Source organism: Passer domesticus, chromosome 3, assembly GCF_036417665.1.
Source record: "Passer domesticus isolate bPasDom1 chromosome 3, bPasDom1.hap1, whole genome shotgun sequence".
Taxonomy (NCBI): domain Eukaryota; kingdom Metazoa; phylum Chordata; class Aves; order Passeriformes; family Passeridae; genus Passer; species Passer domesticus.
Window position 1 is genome coordinate 105,559,861 of NC_087476.1, and position 24,582 is coordinate 105,584,442.

The 24,582-nt window shown below is 34.7% G+C and overlaps 1 protein-coding gene across 2 annotated transcripts in view; it reads left to right on the forward strand.

Annotated features, from left to right (window-relative positions):
* Positions 1-24,582, forward strand: part of PACRG (parkin coregulated) — a 209,353-nt gene that overhangs the window by 139,956 nt on the left and 44,815 nt on the right. Inside the window, exon 6 of one of the 2 annotated variants that reach the window (XM_064414885.1) lies at positions 17,165-17,311. The exons of the other annotated variant lie outside the window; for it this stretch is intronic. Coding sequence (XP_064270955.1) covers positions 17,165-17,311 — 147 coding nt within the window. The remainder of the gene's footprint in view (positions 1-17,164; positions 17,312-24,582) is intronic. 2 annotated transcript variants of the gene reach the window in all.

Consider the following 24,582-nt stretch of genomic DNA (forward strand, 5'->3'; position numbering starts at 1 on the left):
AGTATAGCATCCCTTTATAAATAGGCTATGCATTGATATTACATATTAAATTTCCCCATGTTTTGTCTCTTTAAGTAAATAATGAATTTAAAGCTAGGTAGGACTTGTAAGGAAGAAACATAACTGGAGAGAGCTAGTTTAAAATGCAAATACTTCTATTACTATAAAGTAATTATAAATTAAGGAATAAAAATGCTACTGCTATTTTTTTTATTGGACCAAAATAAAATTGAGAAATTCTGCAGCTATTACTTGAGGTCAGACAAGCAGATTATTTTTTTATTACTTCCGCAGCATATTAGCTAATATGAAGTTTGAAAGCTTTGAAAAGGGAGTTAAAAGCATGACCACTTTTAAAAGTGGTCCTACTTAATATCATTTAAATTAAAATATTTAAGCAGAAATGACATTACAGAATCTAAGTTCTATAGTATGCATAAAATGCATGCTTGAGCAATCCAAGAGGCTGAAAGTGCTTAAGGAATTTCTACATTAATTAGAAATCCTAAATTACACTGGCATATATATTATTTATAACAAGACTGCTACTGTATCATCTTTAGTTACTAAAATGCAGCTGAGCATTTTGTTATTTGTGTAAACATGAACAATGAAAAGATTGTTTATTCCCAGAATGGGAGAGAAAAGTATTCTAATTACAGTTTGCATTGTTTTGCCTGTGGGTTCCCCAAGAGCCAGTCCCTGATGGGAAGCTGCTGTCTCACATTCATTGATGCATGAACTCAGGCTCTTTGTTCTGCAATAGGAAAAAGAAAGTATCTGTGCAGTGCTATTTCTTGACTACTGCATGTAAAAGGTTATTGTACTTGATTCCTCTGCATCTGCACAGAGCTGACACAGAATCTGTCCTTTTTTCTTTCCACTTCTGCGTGTAGCTATTGTTAGTTTCTTCTGTTGTCAAAAGACATAGTGAAAATAGCATAAAATCAATCTTTACTTTCTCTGGCAATGAAAGAAAAAGTTTCTGAATTTATACATTGATATCTGAATAATTGCTTATGTAGACTCTTCATATTATGTAGATGAAGGGGAAAGTAAGCTCATAATCACCTGTTCCTTTGGGAAAATACAAAAGCTAAACCAAGTGCCACCTAATGTTATGTTATTTACAGGTCATACAAATATATTTTCATTTTTGACAAAGTATTGAAGTCACTTGTGAGCATATAATAAACCCCCCTCATACTGAAGTTCTCTTGTAGCCTATTCTCCAAATAATTAAAATAATATGGAAAATGTCAGAAGACAAAATAAAATGTATTTATTTCAGCCATATCTTCCCACAGCGTGACATGTCGTGTGAAAACAACATTAAGCATTTTATGCCATCTGTGCTCGTTGGGGATGCATTTACAAGCATGTCATTGTGGAGTATTCTTTTCCAAGTTAGACACAGTCATCTTACAGCAATAAGCACCTAAATAGAGTGATCTACAAAAGTAGACAGCCATTGATATTTGGTTCACTTTCATTCACTCCTTGAGCTTTGTTCCATCTTTGAGAGATGGAGCTTGTTCATCATGCTGTCATTCACAGCTTTATACCAATACAATGATCCTAAAAAGTGCTGTTTCTGTAGTGCATAGATTTTAATTAGATAAATACTAAATATTAACAACATTTAAGTAAAATATTAGTGTACCTTAAAAGAGATGCTTAATAAGTTTTTATAATAGTTTTCAATATTATGCTATAATATATGCCATAATTTATTTTATGCATTATTATAGATACTTTATAACATATATAATATTTTGTAACATTTCTAAATAGTAATAAAATGCAGGAAAACATTCAGAAAAATGCCATCATTTCCCAAGAAATGTACATAAAACATTTGGTAGATATAAGAAGTCAGCTTGTAGTTGAAATTCCTGATTGCCACTGTATACCCGATCTCTATAAGCATTCTGAAATCAAAGACTATATTGTTTCAATGCACATGTTGTGTAAATTGTGTCTTTCAAGTCACTTTCTCAAACAAACTAGTGTGTATTTGAGACTTGTTACATGAAATTATTACCAATGAAATCACAATGATTTGATGTCTGCATTTTTTCCTGAATTTATTACCAGTTAAGAAATAGTTTAAAAGAAAAAAATTGCAGGTCAAAGTGTCTTGATTCTCTACTTTGTCCAAGCAGAGCTTTCATGCCTCTGGATAAAGACCTGCTAAAAAGTGATTTGAAGCGCCCTCACTCAGGAGGTCCATCTTCAGCATAAGGTCTATCCACACAGAGCAGAGGATGAGTCTGCTTGAGAGAATTTATTTTTGTCTTCCTACCGACAGAGTCCCAGCATGAGCTGGTAGGACTATCCCCTTTCATGGTGGAGATTCTTTTCTCACCTAGCCTGTTCATTGTGCAAGAAATCTCCTTCATTAATTAGTTAGATATAATCAGTTGGATATTATTTTAAACTGATTTTTTATTAAGCATTTGACTTTTAATCTCAACATTTTATTTGTGTAAAGTGTGCTGAATAATTTCACAGTAAAGATGCAAGTTTCCATAGAAAAATAGAAGAGTCAGAAAGCTGCTATGTATCACAGGAAGAATGTTGATTGTTAAGAAACACTCTTTGCTTTTCATAGCATGAATCAATTATTTCCTGTTCCAAAATTCCTATTACCAATACTTATTTTTTGTGCAATACCTTCTTAAAGAACATTCAACTTTGAAACATTTAGAACGCAAAATATTGGACACTAAGGAGTACTCAGTCTTCTGAGGAGAAAAAACTAAACAGTTAACCAAACAGGACACGTTGGTTATTCTGCTCTAAATGAATTTATCACTAAAATTTTGTCTCCCCTCTTTTCTTAAGTTAGAAAAAGTTTAGGGTGCTTAGTAGCTCTGTTATTTTTATCTTGGTGTGGAGTCTCAGCGTATATATACTGTGCATGCTGTCTATAATATATGTGCTAATGTCTGAATAAGAACATTTACAAATGAATTATGAACAGTTCCATCTGGTGGAATGAGCTGTCAAAGTGACTTTTTTTTAATTAGACTTGAGAGAAATTGCAAGAAATTATGATAGGCACTGTTTGCAGAGAAAGGCCTCTTTTATTGAAGTGCCTGATAAAATTGAAGGAAATTATATTTTCAGATATTCAAACTCCAGGTTCACTTCAGAAGTTTATGAGAATGTATTTGTTGTTCTACACTGATTGAAGGTTCAGATATTTCCTATTCACTGTATTTCATAAAGATTGTTAATTAGTATGACCATGAAATATTTCTTCTTCCCAAGTAACACTCTAGTATTTGCAGTTTGCATACAGTTTATATAAACAGTCCTTGTATGTGGCCAATCTGCCCTTCAGCAATAACCTTAAAATCTACCTTTCAGATCTTTATACTGGTTTATTTCAAGAAAATGTCATGTTTCTTCTGCATCCCTGTGAGCCTTCTATGAGGAAAATTATCAGACTGCTACATTCCAAGCAGCGACAGTACCATGCTGTTTTTCACTGTTGTTTGCAGATTGTTTAATAGAATAAAGCATATTCCAGACAGATTTAATCTCAAAATATGCAGTACTAATTGTGAAAAAGGCAGAAGGAAGATAAAATCAGTGGCAACAAGATAAACTCCTGGTAGATCTCAGTCAGCAGTTTTCTTTGAACACAGACACAAATAGACACTAAGCTTTGTAAAATTGGAAACGTACATCATATATCAAAGGAAGAGACATATTGGCCAAAATGTATTTTGATCTGAAATAGCATTACACAATTACCTTGTGGTCCTTTATTTAACAGTTGTAATAATGGCTCCTGGAGATCAAACATGCTTTGTTCATGTTGGAAAATAAATCTTACGTGATGAAAACTGAAGATAAGTATCAGATTAGACAATTTAAAGAATGTAGGCAAGGTACAAAAAAATGCATGCTTAGTTAAACTACCTTCTAGTTATAAAAGAGGTTCATTGCTTCAGTCTCTAGGTAAATACTGTCCATATCCAAATGGCTAATGGAAAATGGGTTGGTTCAGCTTTTAGCTCTGTAAAAGCAGGGAGAGAATAGTTTACAGCAATACAAATCACATACAACAGGAGGAGTAACAAACACAGAAATTTACTTAATCAGAAGCAATTATGCCTTTTCTTTTTTTTTTTCCTGTACTGCTGATTTCATGCAGGAATAGAAAATAATTTTCATCCTCATAGACTAAGTCCTGTATTCCTTAGTAACATCTGTCTTTCTCCCACATTAATGTTTTTTAGATTGAAGGGAGCATTTGCACTTGTGAGTCACCAGTCAGTGGTGACAGTATGCTCATGCCTCAGGATATTGAGTCCGATGGTTCCATGTCTATTAGTCATCTCATTTGCAAGATTCTGAACATGTCCTCTTCAGGCTTACCTTAACACAGAGTTATTGCAGATACTGGTTTCACAGACTTTCAGAAAACCACATAGCCAAAGAATAAATGCAGTGCTGTGAGAACCTGTACTTGACAGTATATGAAAAGTAATTTTAAAAACTTGTTTTCTTTTTCAGTTTTGGAGAGCAGTTCCATTCATTTCCTTGAAAAATCAACTTGTTAAGCTTCAGCCTTAATTATACATACCTATTTGCTTTTAAACTCTCAATTTGAACTCTTGAGTGTTGAAATTAACATAGGTTTTGCTATTGATTTCTGTGACACTCAGTTTCCACTTCACACTTCTCTGTGCCAAATCTTGTTCGTGATGCAAGCAGATGACATTTGCTATTGTTAGGATCTGGCCTTTTGCAATTATTGTATTTATTTATTTCTTTTCTTTGTTATCGAAGCAGCAGGAATGTCTGGATGTTGTAAGGCAGAAACATCTCACATTTTCACGTGAAAGAAATGCAAGTAGAGGATGTATTTACGATCTTTTGCTATAAGGCGTTTTCTAGCACATTAACATGACATGCAATTGAAGAGTACATATATGTGAAAATGATGGTGCATTATAGAGGCTAGAAAATACATTTTAAAGCTTTTTTAAATAGCTTGCTTTTTGCAGTTTTTTTCAAAAACTCTGGCAAAATAAGTTACAAACACAAGAACCAGGCCACAAAATTCTACTACTAAGGAAAAAAAATAATAGAGAAACTGAGTTGTTTTGATTCAGTTCTGAGAGCTGATAAACCAGTTCTACATGTGGAATTACAGGTTTAGAAACTTAGTTTTAGCTGATATACCTTCAGGGCTGCCTGACCACTCAAGAAATTTCATCAAAATCTTGCACTGAAAAGACTGCTGTAATATCAAATAAAAACTTCATTCCATTCAAAGAACATGGTATGTGACAACACATTCTCTTAATTTTCTTTCTACGCGGTTTACAAATGAATCACTAAAAACAGAAGTGCAGGGAATCACATGTTCTTAATTATTGATTTAGGTATCCAATGTTTTGAGTGTGTATTCTTAAATCAGCATGAAATAGATGATATAATCTTGATTGAAATTAAAATACAGCTAATCCAATGTATTCTGATAATTCTTCAATATTATGGGAGCTTTGTTCGCTGACATTGCTTTGCTATGTTAGAACATTAATTAAAGTGAGATTTTACTAGAAATTTCATTGTGAAAATTTTGCTTTGGCAATGTTTTATTATATTCTTATTGAACTGTGGCCTCTGTAAAATAAAGCCTTCTCTCCATCCTTTGAATTTAACCACAAATATTAAGCAAAAGACATAACCAATGACCAAATTTGCAGTCTAGTTTTGCTGTGATTGCTACAACTACAGAAGACAGGCTGATATGTGTTAAGGTTGCTGATACCAAGCTCTACATAAAATATTAAAAACCCAGAGCATCATGACTATGATTCATTCACCAGTTTAGAAATCATTAACCTGTAACATATTTGCACACATAAGTTCAAGTAAATAATTGAAATCTATAGAAAAGTCTTTCTTGTGATGGCAAGTATATACGTGCATGGGTGTGTTTTACGATGCCTGTGTGTATGTATCTCTCTGTATATACAAATCTACTGACATACAGCACTTTAGAGCATCAGGGGGCAGACTGAGGACAAGTGAAACATCTGACAAGTAGCAAAGGGGGATGGATTATGTGACACTTGTGGGAGTAAGGGAAGAGCATGTATTTGGCCATAAATGCAAGATAATTCTGTACACTTTTTTGTTTTCTCACAAGCTTTAAGATAAGTAGAGAGAAATATGGATAAAAGGTATAGAAATACATCATGTTGCTAATTAGTCACAGCTTTTCTGGAATATTTGAATCAATATTCATATATATTGTAAATAACATATTTATGAAGTTTTAAGTACTTGAAGCTAGAGAAACCCAAGGGAGCAAATTGTGCGACAGTTTTGTTCTGTGGTATTTTAATCAGTCCTATAAAAAATGGTCTAACTTTGAATATTTTCATTGAATCACAGAAAACAATCACAAATATTCAATAATTAATTGGAGTTATGGAAGAATATGTATGCATTTTTTTACCTATTAAAAATCAACATAATTAATATTTACCATATTTTAATGCACCCGTTACTATGTATAGCATAGTAATATGCTATACATAGTAACAGGTGCATTAAAACTAGCATATTCAAAATAATACAAATTGTTTTATTCTATTTTTCCATGGAAAGATGGTTTTGAAAAATGAAAAATATAATCAACAGAAGAGATAAACTCTACCAATTAATATAAGACTGTTACAACAGGCCATTTAATGATGTGTGTTGACATGGTTTACATGGATCTTTAAATTGATTTGTTTTGACAATATATGACTCTGAAGTGTAATACATGGAATTAATCAGTACACTAGGTGTATTAGGGAGAGCCTCAAAAGCGGATATCAAAATGCACTCATTTCTGGGAAGACACCAATGGCCCCAAGTGAAGGGATCTCTCAGAGAGAATTATATTCTGGCTTTGCGTTCATGTATGGTGTGGTTGATCACACAAATAATGTTACAAAACCTTTGCAGGTAATGTTGGGTATGAAAAAATTAAAACAAATCAAAAGTTCCCTTAATTCCCATATAGTAGATAAATTGATTTGTTTAAATATAGGTAGGTGCAGTGTAGCAATGATCTTCAAAGACCTTTGGAAACAAAGGTCTTTGAAGATCATTGCCTCAACAGGAATTCTTGATGCTGGGTATGGTCAAATGGGATAATGTAATCTTTATAGAAGAAGGACTATCAAGTAGAAATAGAACATATCTGTGCACATCTCATTAAAATTATTTTGATAGTGCTGTGTTTAAAGCTGATATTCACATCTCAAGGAGAACATGAAATATTGGAGAGATTTCAAAGAATTAGAAAAAGGATGAAACATAAAATTTACAGTTTTCAGTTTAGTCCTTTATATACTATAAAAGCTATTGAGGAAGAACTTAATCATTTGACACAGACAGCTACTCATGACAAAAAAAGTTATATAAGCTCTTGGTAGTTCTTAATTTTGCCAACAGAGGGAAATACCGTTGCCAAAGACTGAAAGTTGCTAGTTTCCAACTCAAAGTTCCAACTGCAAGTGTAGTTATTATGCCCTGGAACAATTTATGCATCATATTCAGGACTCTACAATGGCCTTTAAGATAGACCTGGATAGATTTATTAAAGAGATACTTTAACCAAGTTCTATGGGGAGGAAATTGTCATATATTTATAGCCTTAGATTCTATGGCTATGTCTCTATGAGCAAATAAAATATCCTGAGCCTATTCTCTAGTGGCTCAGCATTTGTGCTTGGAAGCCTGCTAATAATTAAACAGTAAGGGAAATACTGGAGCAGTGCTTGGCCATGCTCTAGCTCTGTTTGTTTCATTAATGCAGTTGCAATCTGCTTTTTTTTTTCCTGTGGGAGGCATGCACCAAATATCCTGAAATAACCTAGACTCATATTTCAAAGTTTTCTTGAGTTGCATCATAAAAGTTTTAGTTATTATATTCAGTGAGATGAAAGGAGCCTATTTTTGCTAGTGATCCGGTCCCCAAAACCTTAGCAAGCAACAAATTTCCTAAAGTATCAATGCTTAGTAAATTCTATAATAGCTAAGCAATAAGAGGTAAGTAATCTTTCTGCTTTGCCACAGATTTGAGCAGAGGTTTTGAGGCTTCAGAAGAGTTAATTACATTTTAACTCAGTACTACAAAAGAATCTTCTGTAATAAACAGCCAGCCATTGCACAATAACTTTGGAATCAGGAAAGCACCCAGGCAAGTTTGGTAGAGCTGAGGCCATGGAGTGGCTGAATGTGAGGACATACATAGATTTCAAAGCCAAAGAGACAAGCAGGCCATCAATGCTGATGTTGATGGCCAATAATGTGTGTTTGAAGAAAATTTTCCTCTTATTGAAAAAAGGAGAGTTGAAAGGCTGACTGAATTTTGACTTCCTCAAAAGCAACCACACCTTATTTGAAGCCCTGTTTGGTTTGCATTTCTTCTAACCAGCTGCTCTTATTGTTGAAATTGCATGTCTAATCTCAATTAAGTTTTCAATTTGCATTTGAATTTGACTTTGGTGCTCACCATTTTGTTTTAGTGATATTCCTCCTCATAAGATCAAAGAAAATTTTAGTAGATAGTATTTTATTCCCATGAAGATATTTTTGTACTGTTACTTTTGTACAAGTTACTTTTCAGTCTTCTTTCTAAATAGCTGAAACTCTTTTGAAGTGTTGCACTTTGGAACATTCACAACTGTGTGATATTTTCTCAAACCATGTGATTCTTTGCTATACCTTTCTCAGTTTTTCACCTTTTTTGTTTAGCAAGACACAAGATCAATACATATATTCAAGAACTAACCTCACCAAGACTATAAAAATTCCTTCTGCTTCTGTCACTGCACTTTTTTAGTGCCCCATAAATAAGTATTTGCTTCTTTGCAGTGGAGATCTACATTGCCCATAAAGCCAAAGATGCAAGGCTTTACAAAGGACTTAAATATTTTTAGGGACTATTTCATTAAAAAATGAAAAATCCATATAGAAGAATGAGTGAAAGAAGAAGATAGAGCAGGAAATAGGAAAAAGCTATCTGTAACTGAGATACAGTATGATATCAAACAGAAAAAGGCTGGAAGGAACAGAATCATAACAAAGGTGGATTGATTAATAGTAACAAATAATCTGACGTCATCAGTGGCTAGAGATCCTTCTTCATGCTGATTGACTCCTTCCTGCAGAATGTTTCAATCATAGGGAAAGAACAAAGTGCCATATTCAGGCCTTATGTCCCGTGAAGTCAAGTGGTCTCCTCTGTAGTTTTATAGATCCCTGGACTCCTTGATCCCCACAGTGAAAACATGCTACAGAGGGACAGTCCTTACTCAAAACACCTCACAATCTAGAGGGCAACTCTGCTATGGACAGGGGAAGAAAACACATAGCCAGGGGAAGCACAAGAGAACATCAAACCAGTATGAAACCAGTATGTTTTCATCAGTATGGAACCAGCAGTCAGGAAAACAGCAGTTGTGTATGTGAGGTTTTCATGTGTTTTTATCATAATGGAAAAGAATTTTAAATAGGGATTTGAAGGTGAACAGTGAATGTGGCTCTGTGGACATTTAGAGTACTTCTAGTTTGGGTAAAGTCAAAGTGTAGCACATATTTGTACATGTTCTGACAAATTACTTTTGGAGACAAAAATTATTATTTTAAGTCTGGACCTATGTATTTTTTCTTAAGTTCATGAGACATGAATTGCTTTGCATTTGAATATTTGTATTCAAATCTACAGTTTATTAAGGAAATAGTTCTTGGAAATACTTTCAATTTTATATTCAACAGAATATACAAAATCTTAGAAGACTAACATTGGAAGGCTTAGCTTCTTTGTAAGTGGTTGGTGTTCCACAGTAGCCCAGGCTAATCTACATCCTGTTTCCTCTTTCTCTCCCACCAGCAGCTGTATGTTCCTTCCCATTCTCTTGGGCCAGGTCCAATACTTGCTTCATCCTGCTGTTTTTCCTACTAATGAATATGATCTGACTAGTGAATGTGAATCTGAATATGATTTGCTATGAAGCTAGCGTGGTGAAATGGCCTGATACAGTATGAGACGATCAAATCAGAGTAAATAGAATGAAGATGGTGGGAATAAAGAGTGAGTTGAGTAGAACAGATAAAGCCAGAGATAACAAGATATCAAGAGACATTATTAAAAAGGCAGTCTCTGTCATGAGCTACAAACCACAACCTGAATGACCAACAACAACGCAAAGAAATTGGAGCATTTTATTGGCTAAGGGATAAAATTCCTTCACTGAGTCAGAAGCAAACAATACCCCCTATGGTATTGAGGGCACCCTGTGCTTTCAAGTATGTTTAGTTTCCTATGAAGCTGAAGAACAGCTGTGCTCACCTCTAGAAGTTCATAGCAGAAATTGTCCAGCTTAAAAGCTTAGCCAAATTTTCATTCTGAAGATGCTAATGATAATAATTGCTATTCATGGCTTTTATTGTATTTTTCAGTAATAGATATCAGAGCTGTTTTATCACACTTTACTCTGATGCTGTGGTGATTGTAGTATAATCCTCTGACAATATTGTGGTATTTCACTGTGTGATCTGTAACTGTTTTGAAAAGGTAATATTGACCTACTTAAATATGAGAAATTGAGTCTCTAATATAAATATACCTGCCTATTGACTATGTCAAAAATCCATCTCTTGTTGTGTACTCCAGCCACTGAGGTAGGTTGTTGTTATTATACCTGCCACCCTTAATTTCTCCTAAAGTACAACAGGTAAAATATAGAGTAATTTTGTTTCACAATACTCTAACATAGTACATCCTTTGCTTGTGGGTGGTTTCTACAGTTTACTGCAGAAATACCTATTCTACAGTGCCAAGAGTCTGAAAATTCTTTAATTATTTAGAATGGCATTGTTTAGTAAGTTAAATAGTATAATGTTTATGATAGATCAGCAACTTTTTTCATTCATCGTTTAAAACTGAATTTAGCTAAATATTTTTATGTAAAAGCTGAATTACACTTGATTTTGGTTTTCCTTATTTACAGGGTCTATATTTCAGTATCTCATAAATGGAAGCCACATAGTTTAGAAAGTTGGAATTTTTGTGTTTTTTTTTTTTTTTTTAATGAAAATCTATGGATTTAATTACAACATGTTTACCTCAGTTAGTCAAAATACATATTAGCAATTCTATTGATTTCCTATTTTTCTGCTATGTTGTATATCTAGACCAAAGCAAATGTACTGTCAGACTAATTTTGATGGGGCATGTACCACAGTAGATAATTACTTCACTTTGCTTAATGTATTAAAAATCCATAAGACATTTGTTTTATATGAAAAGTGGGCAGCCTATTAGAGGTCAGGAACAAATAACAAAGAGGAATACTCAGTGACAAATACAGCCTAAAGAACCAAAGCTAATTAATTCAGAAATGTTATGAGCTAATTATTCATTACACTGTAGTTGCATGTACTGTACCAGAATTTCTTTTCAGCTCTGTTTGTTGTAAATCAGAGTTTCATAATATTGTTTTCTTCTACTTTTACTTTTCACATACATTGTAGGTTAATATTTTTTTACAAGAAAGTATTATTTATCCTGTATGTTATTTCTGTAGCATGAAACCACCAACAAAACTGAATTTAAGTCTAATTCACATTTTAGTGTGTAATATATCAGCATCTGGCACTATGGAAAATATGTTTCTGGGCTAAACTATAGAAACCACCCAAAATATGTATTCCTTCCAGTGCTACGTGCAAGTAGTAAATTTACAAAAAATATCACACATTGTCATTCTAAGATGTTAAGCACAGCTAGGTTGACAGGTCAGTGATTGTATCTTGCCATGTCAGGTACTTATTTCTAGAGCCAAAAATTTGCCAGCAGTAGAACATCTGAAAATCTGAAGCAATACTATTTTGGTGCTGTTGTTACCTGCACATCAGGAAATTCCATTAATCTCCTGAAAACAGATAGCATGAAATCTGGTTTTCTAGGGCTGTCCAACTCCCAGAGGTCCCAGTGACACCAGTGTGTATCTGACTTCTTAAAATTGCTGAAGACAAAAGAAGGAAGAGGCACAACACAGCCAATGGTTCAACACACTAAATAGCTGAAAAAATGGCCACTGTATTTTTTTCTGAGAAATCGATATCCAAAGTGACTCGATGAGAGAAGAATATAGTAGTTACCTTGCAAAAAATGCATCTCTCTGCAGAATTATCAGGTAGATGTGCAGCGTTATTATAAGTTAGAGAGCCACCTAAAAATCTGGATCAAGATATTTGGCAATGTCACTCTGGAGTCTTCCAGTGCTAGCAGACTGAGGGAACCATCTAGAAGAGTCTTTCCTCTTTCTTTCCAGTTTTTCTATATTACATTAGCATACTTTAAGTGCTGTATCATGCTTCAGTAATAGAAGGGCATTTATAGTCCATTACCAACAAAGTCCATTTGCCATCAAACATTCTTCCCATCTTCTGTCCCTCCATTGCTCTCCCTCAGTGCATCAGTCCTCTTTTACAGCTGGAAAGCATATCCTATGGAAACCATAAACTTGATACATTGATTAAACTATATATTTCACAATTAATAAATACTTTAATTAAGTATAATAACAGTCTGTTCAGGCAGAGAAGGGGCAAATGTACCTCTGTAGACTCTATAGACTTGAACCTGTCAGAATGCCAGTGTGTTCCCAAGACCTGAACTTCTGAAGCTTTGCTTTTGAAGCAGGGGCTCTAAACCTCCCATATTTCTTTTAAAGAAAATTTGATTCAGAATTTGAACTTCTTTTCTCCTAAACCAAAAAGGAAGTTATAAGACTTTGTAAATCACAGCTAAAAGTTTAGGCACCATGATCTGTTTTCATTAAGTATTAGAATCATTCTTTTGTGCAAAAGTGTATGTAACTAATGGATCAAACACAATATATAGTCCTAAAAAGCAGCAGCAACTTTTAACCCTTATTTTTTTTTACATTATTATTTCTAAAATTAAAGCCCTGAAAAATTTACCCCTGAATTTAAGACCCTACATCACTCTTCTGAGATGACAGATTTCTTTTCTTTACTTAATCAATCAGATGTAGGTTAACCTGCATGTTTGATGAAGCTTCTCTCATTCTCCATTCATTGATTACTGTTTCCAGTAAATTACCTTATCTGTGGAATATTCCCTTTGTGCTGATCCAAAGTAGCTTTATTCTCAACGTGTTACAAAATGCTGCAAAGATACCTTTTGGGATAAATCTGTGATTAACTTATGGTGCAAATATGGGGTGACAGTAAAGTCTTAATAACACTTTACTTCTCAAAAGTAACTGGAGTAATTGTGGGAGTTTGAGGTCCAAAAAGCCTTCTGGTTTCCTTATATAGTTTAATTTCTGAAGGATACTAAGGAACTGACAATTTGAAAATATATCAGATCCAACTTGGTATTTTGGGTAGATATGCCCTTTGTTTAGAAGTTTGGTGATCTGCAACAAATATATTTTAAAAATAAAAGAACATTAATAAAAGTACATTCTTTTTAAAAATACATCCAGGAAAACCCATGAATCATTTGCAACCTTCTTAAGATCTTTAGCATTTAAGGGCTGTAATTCCTATCTGAAAATGCAAGAAATGTTGCTCTCACTTTCTTGCAGCAGATGATCACCTTTCCTGTATTTGCTGAAGAGAAGGAAATAGCATAATGTATGTTGTGACTTACTGCTCTTCAGATTCTATCTGTTTCCTATGAAAATACATTTCAAAATAATTTACATTTAATTTATGGACAAGTATTCATTTCCTTCACACTGGATTTAAATTGTCTTATACTTGCATTTACATCATAACAATTGAAGTGTAAAACACACTATCAAAGAAACATTTCTTTACCTTATGATATGCTCCCTTTCAACAAAACCTCCTATATTTTCATATGAGTTTCTGAAGGTTCCAAGTTCCATTTCAGATTGCTTATTAAAAGTTTACATTGCTTTTCAATACTTTGTAAATCTGAATCATCAAAACTAACAGAGTAGCTGTAAAAAAAAAAACAGCTTTGAAAAGAATTCTACAAAGAAGTAAAATCACTAAAATGAGAATTTTTGTGTGGTAGGAAATGTTAAATGCAAAAAAACAGGTGTATTCAGTTAAAATCAAGCTTTAGACAACATGCTTTTTGGATCATGTATTAATTTGGAAATTTTACTTTTTTCTACCTTTTCCATTCTGAGCAATTATTTTTCTCACCGAACCTGTCTGTAAGATGAATAGAAGTTGTCACAGTACACAGAGACATTCAGGCCCAAAACACAAAAATGTTTATCCCATGTTTTTCTTCCTTGACAGTGTACATGCTTTGTAGAACACAAAAAGTATTTGTTACAATGAAACTTATTCTAAGGATATCTTTCCTGTTGTTGCCAAACTCACATTTGTTCATCTTCAGAAGCCATCTAGCATTTAACACACTTTGGCTGAACTTCATTTATTTCTTCCACTAACAGTTTCTGGTTTTCTGAAAAAAGAAAGGAAACATAATGCATTTTGGCTAATTAATTCAGTAGCTACCCCATACTTATTATGAAGTCATGAGTTGATAGGGGCATTTCAGGACAAGGTTGCTGAACTAGGATTGCTGTACAGTTTTTCATCATGGACATTAGAAGAAATTGTTACTTGGAGTATCATATGCTGTCTGATTGCCTATGTTCATTAGTGGGAGGTCAGAGACTTGCCTTCTTGGTCAGAGAGCACAGCATTTGCAGCTGTCTGAAGAAAAGTGCTGTGCATTAGAACATGTTCAAATAGTAGGGGTACTGTTTGTTAGACCAGGTGCAAGAACAGAAAAAAAATCCATACTATGCCAGAAAGAAGAGGAGGATAGACAGAGGAGAAAAAGCACAAGGAAAGAACAAAAACATTCCTTCTGCTCAATACTAAACTATAGTTGTTGAAAAGAATACAAGAGGTTATTACATCTCACTTGTTGACTAAATTGTATGTTCTTCCTACAGATAGTTCCTAAAAAAAGAACCATTCTTTGTTTCTCTATGTACAAACACAGTATCTGTTGTTTATTACTGTAATCATAGTATGCATAGTTTAAAATGTGGGACTATGAGGATAGGCTGTGTTTCTCTTTGTGGTTTGCCAGACACTAAAACCCATATTCCTTATTTATTAAAGGTTGTTTGTGATTTATTAACAAAATTTCTGTCTTTAAACTAATTTAATAGACATTGCTGCTACTAGCCTGATCTGTTTCATAAACGTTGGACTATATCCTTTCATGCCTTGTATTTAGGCCCTATGTTTTTTGTCCACCATAATTTATTTTTTTACAGATGAAAAAGTTCTCCCAAAATTCATGGAAACAGAATATCTCCAAGTTCTCAGTGTCTGCTTTGTTGAAACACTTTGTCAAGCTTTGGACAGGTGCAAACATCTGTGGCTTTATAAAGCTCATGGTTGTCACAGGATTTGCTGTAACAGAGAGCATCTCAAACTCTCTTAGCTCCTGGAGTCTGAATTTACTGATTCTGCCAGACTACCCTCTAGCTCAAGCCTGTATACAGAAATCCAAGACACTAATGCATCATTAGGAATTGAAGGCAGTTGAAGGCTTACCTATGAAGGAATCGTTCTGACTCCTTTGGCAAAGATCAGATAGGTGATACATAGTGCAGCATTCAGGTTTTCCTTTTCTGGTATTTTACTTAACAGCCACTATACATCTGTGGCTCTGAGCATCAATGTTTACCAGTGTTTTACTGCAGAAGCACATTGAAATAATACACAGAGTGATTATCAGTGAAAACTCTGCTTAGGTTTAAGAATACGCATGATCCTGAAAGCATTTTATTGTAGGATTGAAGACTACATTCTGACTTTATTAATGCCTTGGAAAAAAATTCTTTCTATTGTTCTCTGTCAGCAATCCTCATGTTCGCTGACTCCATTAGTAGGATTATGGTCAGGTTACTATTCAGTACAGCACTGGAATGTGTTGCTTTCTTTTGTGCTGAAGTACAAAAGCTCTTGTCAAATTTTTTTAAATTGTGGGCTAAGCAATTTTGCTTTGCAGTTGTCAGAAAAGAGAATGTGTGGCAGAGCTCTTCTTGACAACTGATTATCTAGATATTTGCCAGTAGCCTCAGCAGTAGGTCTTTATGGTTTTGAGTTCATTTGAATGAAGGAGAAAAGAGCCATAGATGTGGTTATTTTTAGTTTGTTTGGGGTGTTTTGTTTTTTTTTAAATTCACCTATCTTTCAACATTGCCCTTTAGAACATCAGATGACTTTTGCAATTTAAGAATTTTGACAAAATTACATCAAAAGAGCAGGTAACTAATGCTGTGCCACTGCAGCTAGGAATAAAGTGTTATGCTTGCTTTATGTAAACCAAGAGAGAGATTTCAGTCAAAATAGTTCAAAACAGGTGAGAGTTCAGTTCATCCTTTCAAGTAGCTCCTCTTAGATACACTGGAGAAGGAAATCTTTAAAGAGTATATCTGATCTCTCAGCTTCAATCAATTGGCCCAGCCCACAGACACAGTTTTGTATCCGACTCTCTATTAAGAAAGTGTATTGTGTGGTTAAAATGGTCTCTTTTCAGGAATTTCTCATATTTAGGAACTATAGGTTTTCAGCTCACTAAAACTTGTTTTGTTATTTTAATAGAACTATTAACTCTTTTGTAACTAGAAAGGTTAAAAACATTGTCACCCAGAAAGTGTCCTGAGCTTCAAGTGCAGTTTTAATATTCATTTACAAGGGAGCAAAAGCAAGGTCAAACCAGCTGTGTAGCAGACAAAGATGCATGGATACAGGAAAGTACCACGGATGAAGGGAGAACAAAAAGAGCAGAGCTCAAAAAGAGGCAGGAAGAGAATGCGAGAAGGCTTGTTATAACTTTCTGTGAGGTCTGGTTTCTGAGCTTCAGACTGGAGAGATTTGAAGACAGTCTGTACCTGAGGAAAGCAGCACAGCTTTCAGTCATTTCTAGTATGAAACTCATACACATGATATCATAGAGATAAAATGATGCTCAGTTCCATCATGCATTATGAGCTTCAAAATAAAAAGGTATTAACTTTGAACTATAGATGTCAAGATCACAATTAAACTGTGTTCATATGTCAAACACTTGTGTGCTTGTGCATGTTCACAGCAGCAGGACTCCATGACTGGTACCAAAGAAATGCAATCCATGTATGCAGTTCAAGATCTACTGACAAGAGCAGGGCTCAGCAGCAAGTTCCAACCACCAAAGCAGATTTCTCAAAGAAAAAAAAAAAGGAACCAAGATCTAATTTTGGTATGAATTTTTAAGCATAACAGACTATGTCTTTCCAATATGAATTAATTAAATATAAATGTATGTCCATATTTGTATTTAAAACTCATAATTTACTTTTTTCCCTTTTCTTTGGTTATTTTTTTTTTTCTTTAATTTGTCTTGGCCTTTGGTATTTTTGTGCCCTCAGTGATTATCTCCATATCTTAAATTATAACTTACTGCAACTCCATAGCTCATACTGAACAGGAAGTCTTCACTATGAGCCAAATAATTTTACAATGTACAGAATAAACAGATGAAAAAGAGTCTTGAAAAATTAAGTAGTGCTAAGCATGCAGGCATGGGCAGAGCTTTTAAAGACATAAGGTACACTAAAGGGAGCTTTGAACACGTGAAACTAACTGGTTTGCTAAACATACACATCCAAATACAGAAATGGCCAATAGGGTTTAGAGAAAAGAAATAGACTGTGGCTAGCTCAAAACTTCAGGTTTTCTCTGAGTATGTCATCTTTGAATTTCCAGCCATTTTAATACTAAGTTTGGGACAATTATTAGACCTTTTTTAGGTTTACATTTGAGAAATATACTCTCAGCTTTATCTCAGCCTGAGTGAAGCGTTATTTTCAGCTGTTATGAGAGAATATTTATTTACTCTTATATTTCCATAGATCTCTCCTTAGGCTAGTTCCTGTTATCCAACAGGAGCAACAGCATTTTCCAAACTTTTTGTGAATCGCTGAGTGATGTTTCACCATTGAAACTGGGACTTCACTGAGCAAGTGAAGATGCAAATGTGTGTAGTTAAAGAACTAGTTGTAGTCAGACACCTATCTCAGTCTGATTCTCAGAAGTGATGCATTCGGGAAATAAATCAGCATTTAAGTGCCATTTAAAAAAATCAGCAGTCAGTTTTATAGGTGCTTTTATATCATGATTTAACACTCAATGTGTATTGTTTTCTTTACTGTATGAAACACAGTTGAATGGCTTCTAAAATGCAGTCATCAGGGAACCCATTCAGTACCCTGAATTTAATCTATTCAGTGGTGTAATTTGCACTGTACTGAAAAGGAGGAAATAAACTGGTATAAAATTAAAAACCTCCAATTGTGTTTATCATGTAAAATAAATTAATAATAAATTCATATTATTAATAATAAATTATATTTTCATTTAGAAATTATTTTCTTTTTAAGTGTATATTAAAATACTTAGCAAGCATCTTGCTTTCCAATAGCTGACAGACAGTTAGGAATATTTGCTACACAAAGCAGTTGAGAGCTCTCTCTGAGCAACCTGGTTCAGGTACTGAGACCACTAAAGCCAAGTAAGCTGGCTGCAGGAAGGTAACCCTGCAGGAAAGGAAGACAGCCTCAGGCAAAATGCCATGATAACTTGCAGAGTTCAGATGCCTTCATGGTGTTTGTGTGCCATGTAGTTACTGACAGATATGCTAAAGACAAAAAAGAGGCAGGTGGTACTGGCAAAACAGCAAGATGGGGCATCAATGCAGGAAATTTCTCTTTACGTGCCTTTGCTTTAACAATAGCAGTTTTGCCATTTGATCAGTAGATACTCTGAAATGAAAGACAAAATTAAATTTGTCTGCTGTCCCTTGATTCTCCGATTAAAAAGCAACTGTTGCTTTAATTTGCAAGCCTTTTCAGTAACATTTAAATGATCATCTGTATCCTGAAGCAGCCTCAAAAGCCTGCCTACTCTCTGAATTCTTGCCATATTTATAGCCCCTTAAGCATTCTCTGATCTCACTGGGTGCTGCTCCAGCAATGCCAGCGATGACGGGAATGTTGCATAGGCTGGCTCTCCATGGCGTCTCCCCAAAGCCAGCTGAGATGTGTGACAAAACATCTCATGACCTCTCTGCACTGAACTTCCCACTACTATCTGACACTGAAAGAGCAGCAGTGGCAGATCTTATGAAAGAGCTGTGTAGTCAAGGTTTGGCTGTTCTGTTATCAGGGAATTCAAACCTTGTAGGTGTTTAAGTCAAGCTGGGTGGAGCTGAGGAATGACAAACATCCATCATCCAGGTGTTTGTGAATGGTTATCTTCTAGCTTTTTGCAGTGGTTTCTTTTAGGTTTTTGTACCACCAAATACTGCTTTTACTGACCAAAAGCCTCAACATTACATCTTCCATTTAACAAAAATGTTCTTAGAAGATGCTCGGAAGAAGAACAATTTATTTGAGCAGTCTGTGAAACCAAATTATTTGTTTTTAGAAATCATATTATTAGAGCTGCTTAGGATGAGAGGTAAAAAAGTCACTCTGGGTATTCAGCTAGCTGGGGGGCTTCTCCACCCTGCCCTCCTGTGTCCTGGAAGGACACCAGTCCTCCTGGTAGTACGTGCTCATTTTGGACCTGCACTTTTGGCAGGGATAAGTGAGAGCAGCACAGCTCCTTGGACAGGGACAAGACAGGAGCCAAAGGTGACCCAGCACAGGCTGGTGATCCTTCCCAGTTATCACAGTCCCATATCAGATAGCTGGTAATGGGGGGCTACCAGCAGCCACAGCCAGCAGGGTCCTGAGGTCTGTGCAGCAGTCCCTGCCAGCACGGAGACTCCTCAGAGGTAACCCTCCCTAGAAGTGCATCTAGGCCCTGACAAGCTCTGTGGTTAAGGTGAATCATGTGTATCATAAAATAGAAAGTGTGAAGTATTATCTACATTTTAAAACTCTGTTTCCTCTGCTATTTGTACATTCATGTCACAGAATCACAGAATAAACTAGGCTGGAAAAGACCTTTGAGATCGTGGAGTCCAACCTGTGAATGTCACCTTGTCAATTAGACCATGGCACTGAGTGTCACATCCAGTCTTCTCTTAAACACCTCCAGGGCTGGTGGCTCTGCCACCTCCCCAGGCAGCCCATTCCAGTGCCTAATCAATCTGTCTGTTAGGAGTTTTTTCCTAATGTCCAGACTACTACCATGTGGGACTACTGGCACATTCTTGCAGTTGTCTTCATTAGCTTAATTTAATTTAAAGTGGAAATTCTATTAGTCTTACTTTTGTAGTCTCAGGTGGAACAGGTAAGGAAATATGGTAGGTACATGTAGGTATATATGTATACAGGCTGTACCTATATATATATAGGTACAGCCTGTTGCTGTACCTGAAATTTGCTGTTGTTTATTACCCTTTTGTTCCCCATACTATTTCATGATATCATGTAAGCTCTTCACCTTAAATTTAAAGGGTGTTTATTCACCTTGTTTTCATAAAATGGTAGCAAGAAGTAGCTAATAAAGATAGGTACGCATAAGACATTTTCAGTGAAATATTGTATGCACAATTACTTGCTCTCTATTTGATTCTGTTTTGATACATATTATGTCCCATATGTAAACCCTGTATTAAGCTGATCTGTAGCTTTTCCTAAGTCTTTGACTTTCTCAGTTCTTTGGGGTTTTTTCTCTTGAATTTTCTTTTCATTCATTCAGTATTTCAACATTTAATATGCACTCAGAGGGAAGAAACAACATCTCTGGCTTTTCAAATTATTTTTTATACTGGGTATATCATATAATGATCTAGAGCTTTATTAAGTCAGAAACAATTATAATGGCTGTCTAGTAAGACTTGCATATAATTTTATTTATACAACTTGATTATAAGAATTGACTATATCATAATGTCTATCTTATCTTCATGGCCAGCCAGCAAGGGCATTTCCTCACTCGCATTGTGGGAAAAGGATATGCTGTTCCTGTCTGTCAGTGACAATGGCTGGGCTACTGAGTTCTCAAAACTTGTGTGGTTTGGATTCAGGGAAATTCCCTGTGCAGTGGGTACCTTCATAATTTCTCATCTTGTGATGCAAAAGATGCAAATAAGTCTATTTCCAGACTTAGAGAATCACCAAGTGGAGTTCTTTAAAGGATTAAGAAATCATGAGATCTAGGAGGAGTATAAAGGATGCAGAACTCTTTTCTCAATGTACACCTAAAGCTGTTGTGACTTTGTGATAAAAAAACAAAGCCCCAAGGAGAGTACAACAGCAGTAAAAGAGCATTCCTTATAGTTAATTAGCAGAAAATTCAAGTCAGTTTGTGAAAACATGAGGAAGTGAATTTCTGATGTAAACTTCTGTATGAAGCCATCCTTGGGGCAGGCAAGCACGGGAGCAGATTGTCCACAGATGCTCTGGAGTCTCCATTCTAGGAGATTTTTAAGATCTAACTCAAGAAATATCTGAGCAGCCTGATCTGATCTCATAGCTGATCCTGCTTTGAGCAGGGGGGAGGATGAGAAACCTGCTCTTGTCCTTTCCAACTTGAATGTCTTGTGATTTTCATGACTCAGACAATTTTCTTTACATCAGGAACAAGCCCACCGCAACATATTTCACACCAAATGTAACTCTGAATTTCTTGTGGATATATGCTCCACAGCATTTTTATTTTGGAATAAAATATCAAATAGAATTGACAACTGCCTAATGCAAAAAAATCAGACCACAGCTTTTACTGAAGGGTAATGTCAAAGCTCTGCATTCCATATGGATGTCACCAAAAGGAATTGTGATTTCATCAACACAGCTGCTAGCTTTATAATGACATATGGGAGTAAATTTTTTTTTGATGACTGTTCTTACAATAATGTTTCCTCCACCTTCTGCATTTTTTCTGACATCATGACTTTAAATATGAGCCCAATTTAAAAGGCAGTAGTAATTTCTTACAAATCTTTTGTATTTGTGTTAGCAATCTAATTTATCTCTAGAATTAACATTGTGTCAAATCTATTATTTCCTGAAGAACCAGGTATAACTTCAATTTATTCTGTAGCTGTGAGACAGATATTTTATTCTAGGATCCATTTTGTCTTGTAGAGTTCAATGTGAACTTAGACTTTTATACACACCCAGATGAGTGAAAGTCTTTGTGGAATTTACTTCAACAGAATGGATTAGGGAAGAAAAGTAATTATAAAATAATAATATCAAGGACTAGCAAGGATAACAAGGATCTTTTGTATTGATCTTATTTCAAATATAATATTATATCAAATCAATAAATATGATGACAAATGCATAATAACAGCATAATAACTTTCCATATGCTATGCTATATTTAATGTCATGTTGGGCTATGTAGGAGTTCCTGAACTAAGAAAAATCTGTACAGAGACAATTTGTTACAAACAGAAAAAGCCTGTCTACAGAAGTGGATCTGTGGATCTTTGTTTTATGAGGAAAAAAATCAAGTATTCCAAGTTTGGGGGTTTTTTAATGAGAAAATATGATTTGGCATTTTATTTTCATGACAGATTTAATGTCAAAACACTCAAATTATCATCTTTCAATAGGTATTTTGTACTGCAAGAAGATAAAAAAGAGAGGTGTTACCTTTCCAATTTAAAGCAGTATTTTTTTTCATTAAGGGTTTTTTAGTGTGTATTAAGAACCCTTATAAGTGGACATAAGACTTTTTTTTAATTAAGAAGAAGCAGATGTGAAAAGCAAGCTTGGTTTACAGCTAGCAAGAGCAAGAGTCTGTCTTAATTCACACACAATCACTTCGCAGGTTCAGTTACTAGGTAAGGCTCTGGGATAAATATTTCAGACTCCTGATATCCTTCACTTATGACAATAGTTTAGGTGAATGTAATGGAAGTAGTAAATGATGAAATGTGAAGTATTTAATGGAGTAATTGATAAATACATAATTATTAACATTGATTTAGGTAAGAGTTTCCTATTGTATTCTAGTAATTAAAGTTTAGTGACTGTAAATACTAAAATTATATTTAAATTAGTAGCAGAAAAACAGCTTTCAGTGGAAAAGATAATTTATGTAAGACTGATACACACATTGCAGAATGCCAAAATTTTGTTTAACAATTGCACTTACATTTTTATGGTATACATTTTATTTGCATGAAGTTTTTGCTTTGATAAAAAAATGGTGTGCATGGACATATTTGTATTATGATTGATAAGTTATAAAAGATGCATCCATTAAGTTATGTTCCATAACTGAAGGAGAACAAGGAAATACCTAATCACTGCCCTAGTAGGACATCATATACCTAGCATTTTTAATTTTTTTTCTGTATTCTTTATAGTTTATATTAAATAAACCCATCCCCGATATCTTGTTGGCTGTTTCATGGTCACAGGGTAAAACCACTTAATGTTATCAGTCAGAGTGAAAATAGTGAGGGAATGCTTTTCAAAAGCCACAGATGAGAAGGCCTTGTGAACATAGGAATACTAAAATATGCAATCAACAGCACAGATATGAAAATGTAAACTGACATCATAAATGAATAAAATATGTGCTATATTAATAAAAGTATGTTTAAACATTTCAAATTTAGCTATGAAAGTTCTAACTTTTGAGAGAGTATGGGGATAGGGGAAAGTAGTGATGTATTAAATATAAACCTTTTACTTGAAATATAGCTCTATGTATTGTAAACTCATGCAAAACCTTTAGGTCATTGTGGAGTATCACAATGGATGTCAAACAAGTTTCAGTTCAACCAAAATACATATTAAAAGGGTGGAAATCTTTCTCCAGAAAAGAAATCAAATGTCAATAAAAATTCAGCCTCTATCAAGGAAGAGATTAATTTCAATCCTTCCTTGGGACATTCCTTCTTTAATCCTGGCAACCCTAACACTTGCAGCTCTTGTATCAGTCACTAAGACAGTAAAAAGTCGGATTTTTATCTTGTTCCCCAGACTCCTTTATGGTACAGAGAGGAAGAGCTGTTTATCCATGTAAAATGGCTCTTTTATAATATTTTTTTCTAACTGGGTCATAAGAAGTCTTCAGAAGTGTCCAGTAACACTAACAAATGCATTTCATTTTTAGCACACTTTAGCTGAGCAGCAGCCTTCACTGACTGGTTTAACATCTATGTAGCTTGCCCTTGCTATCTGCAGTCACTGTTAAACCTCCTACAGCACATTTATTGAAATTGGCTGTTCTAAATGACACTGCCCTAAGTTCCCTTCACCAATGTCAAGAGAGTTGTAAGCTCACCTTTCTCTGCAGTAGTTTCTCCGTCAGTTTCTTTGTGGAGGAATCTTTATCCCCAGCTGACACCTGTGAGAGCATGATTTGATAAGGAGTCAAAGACGGCCTCTGGGGAGCTGGAATTGAGGTTGAAGGTCTCACATTAAAAAAGTCATTTACTTCTGGTTTCGTTTTGCTCTTAGGCATTATTCACAGCTTTGCTCTGTCTTCAAACAACAGGAGCAGTGGCCCCACTAAAAGAAAAGAAATCTGAAGATACTGAATGTGCTTGGAGTT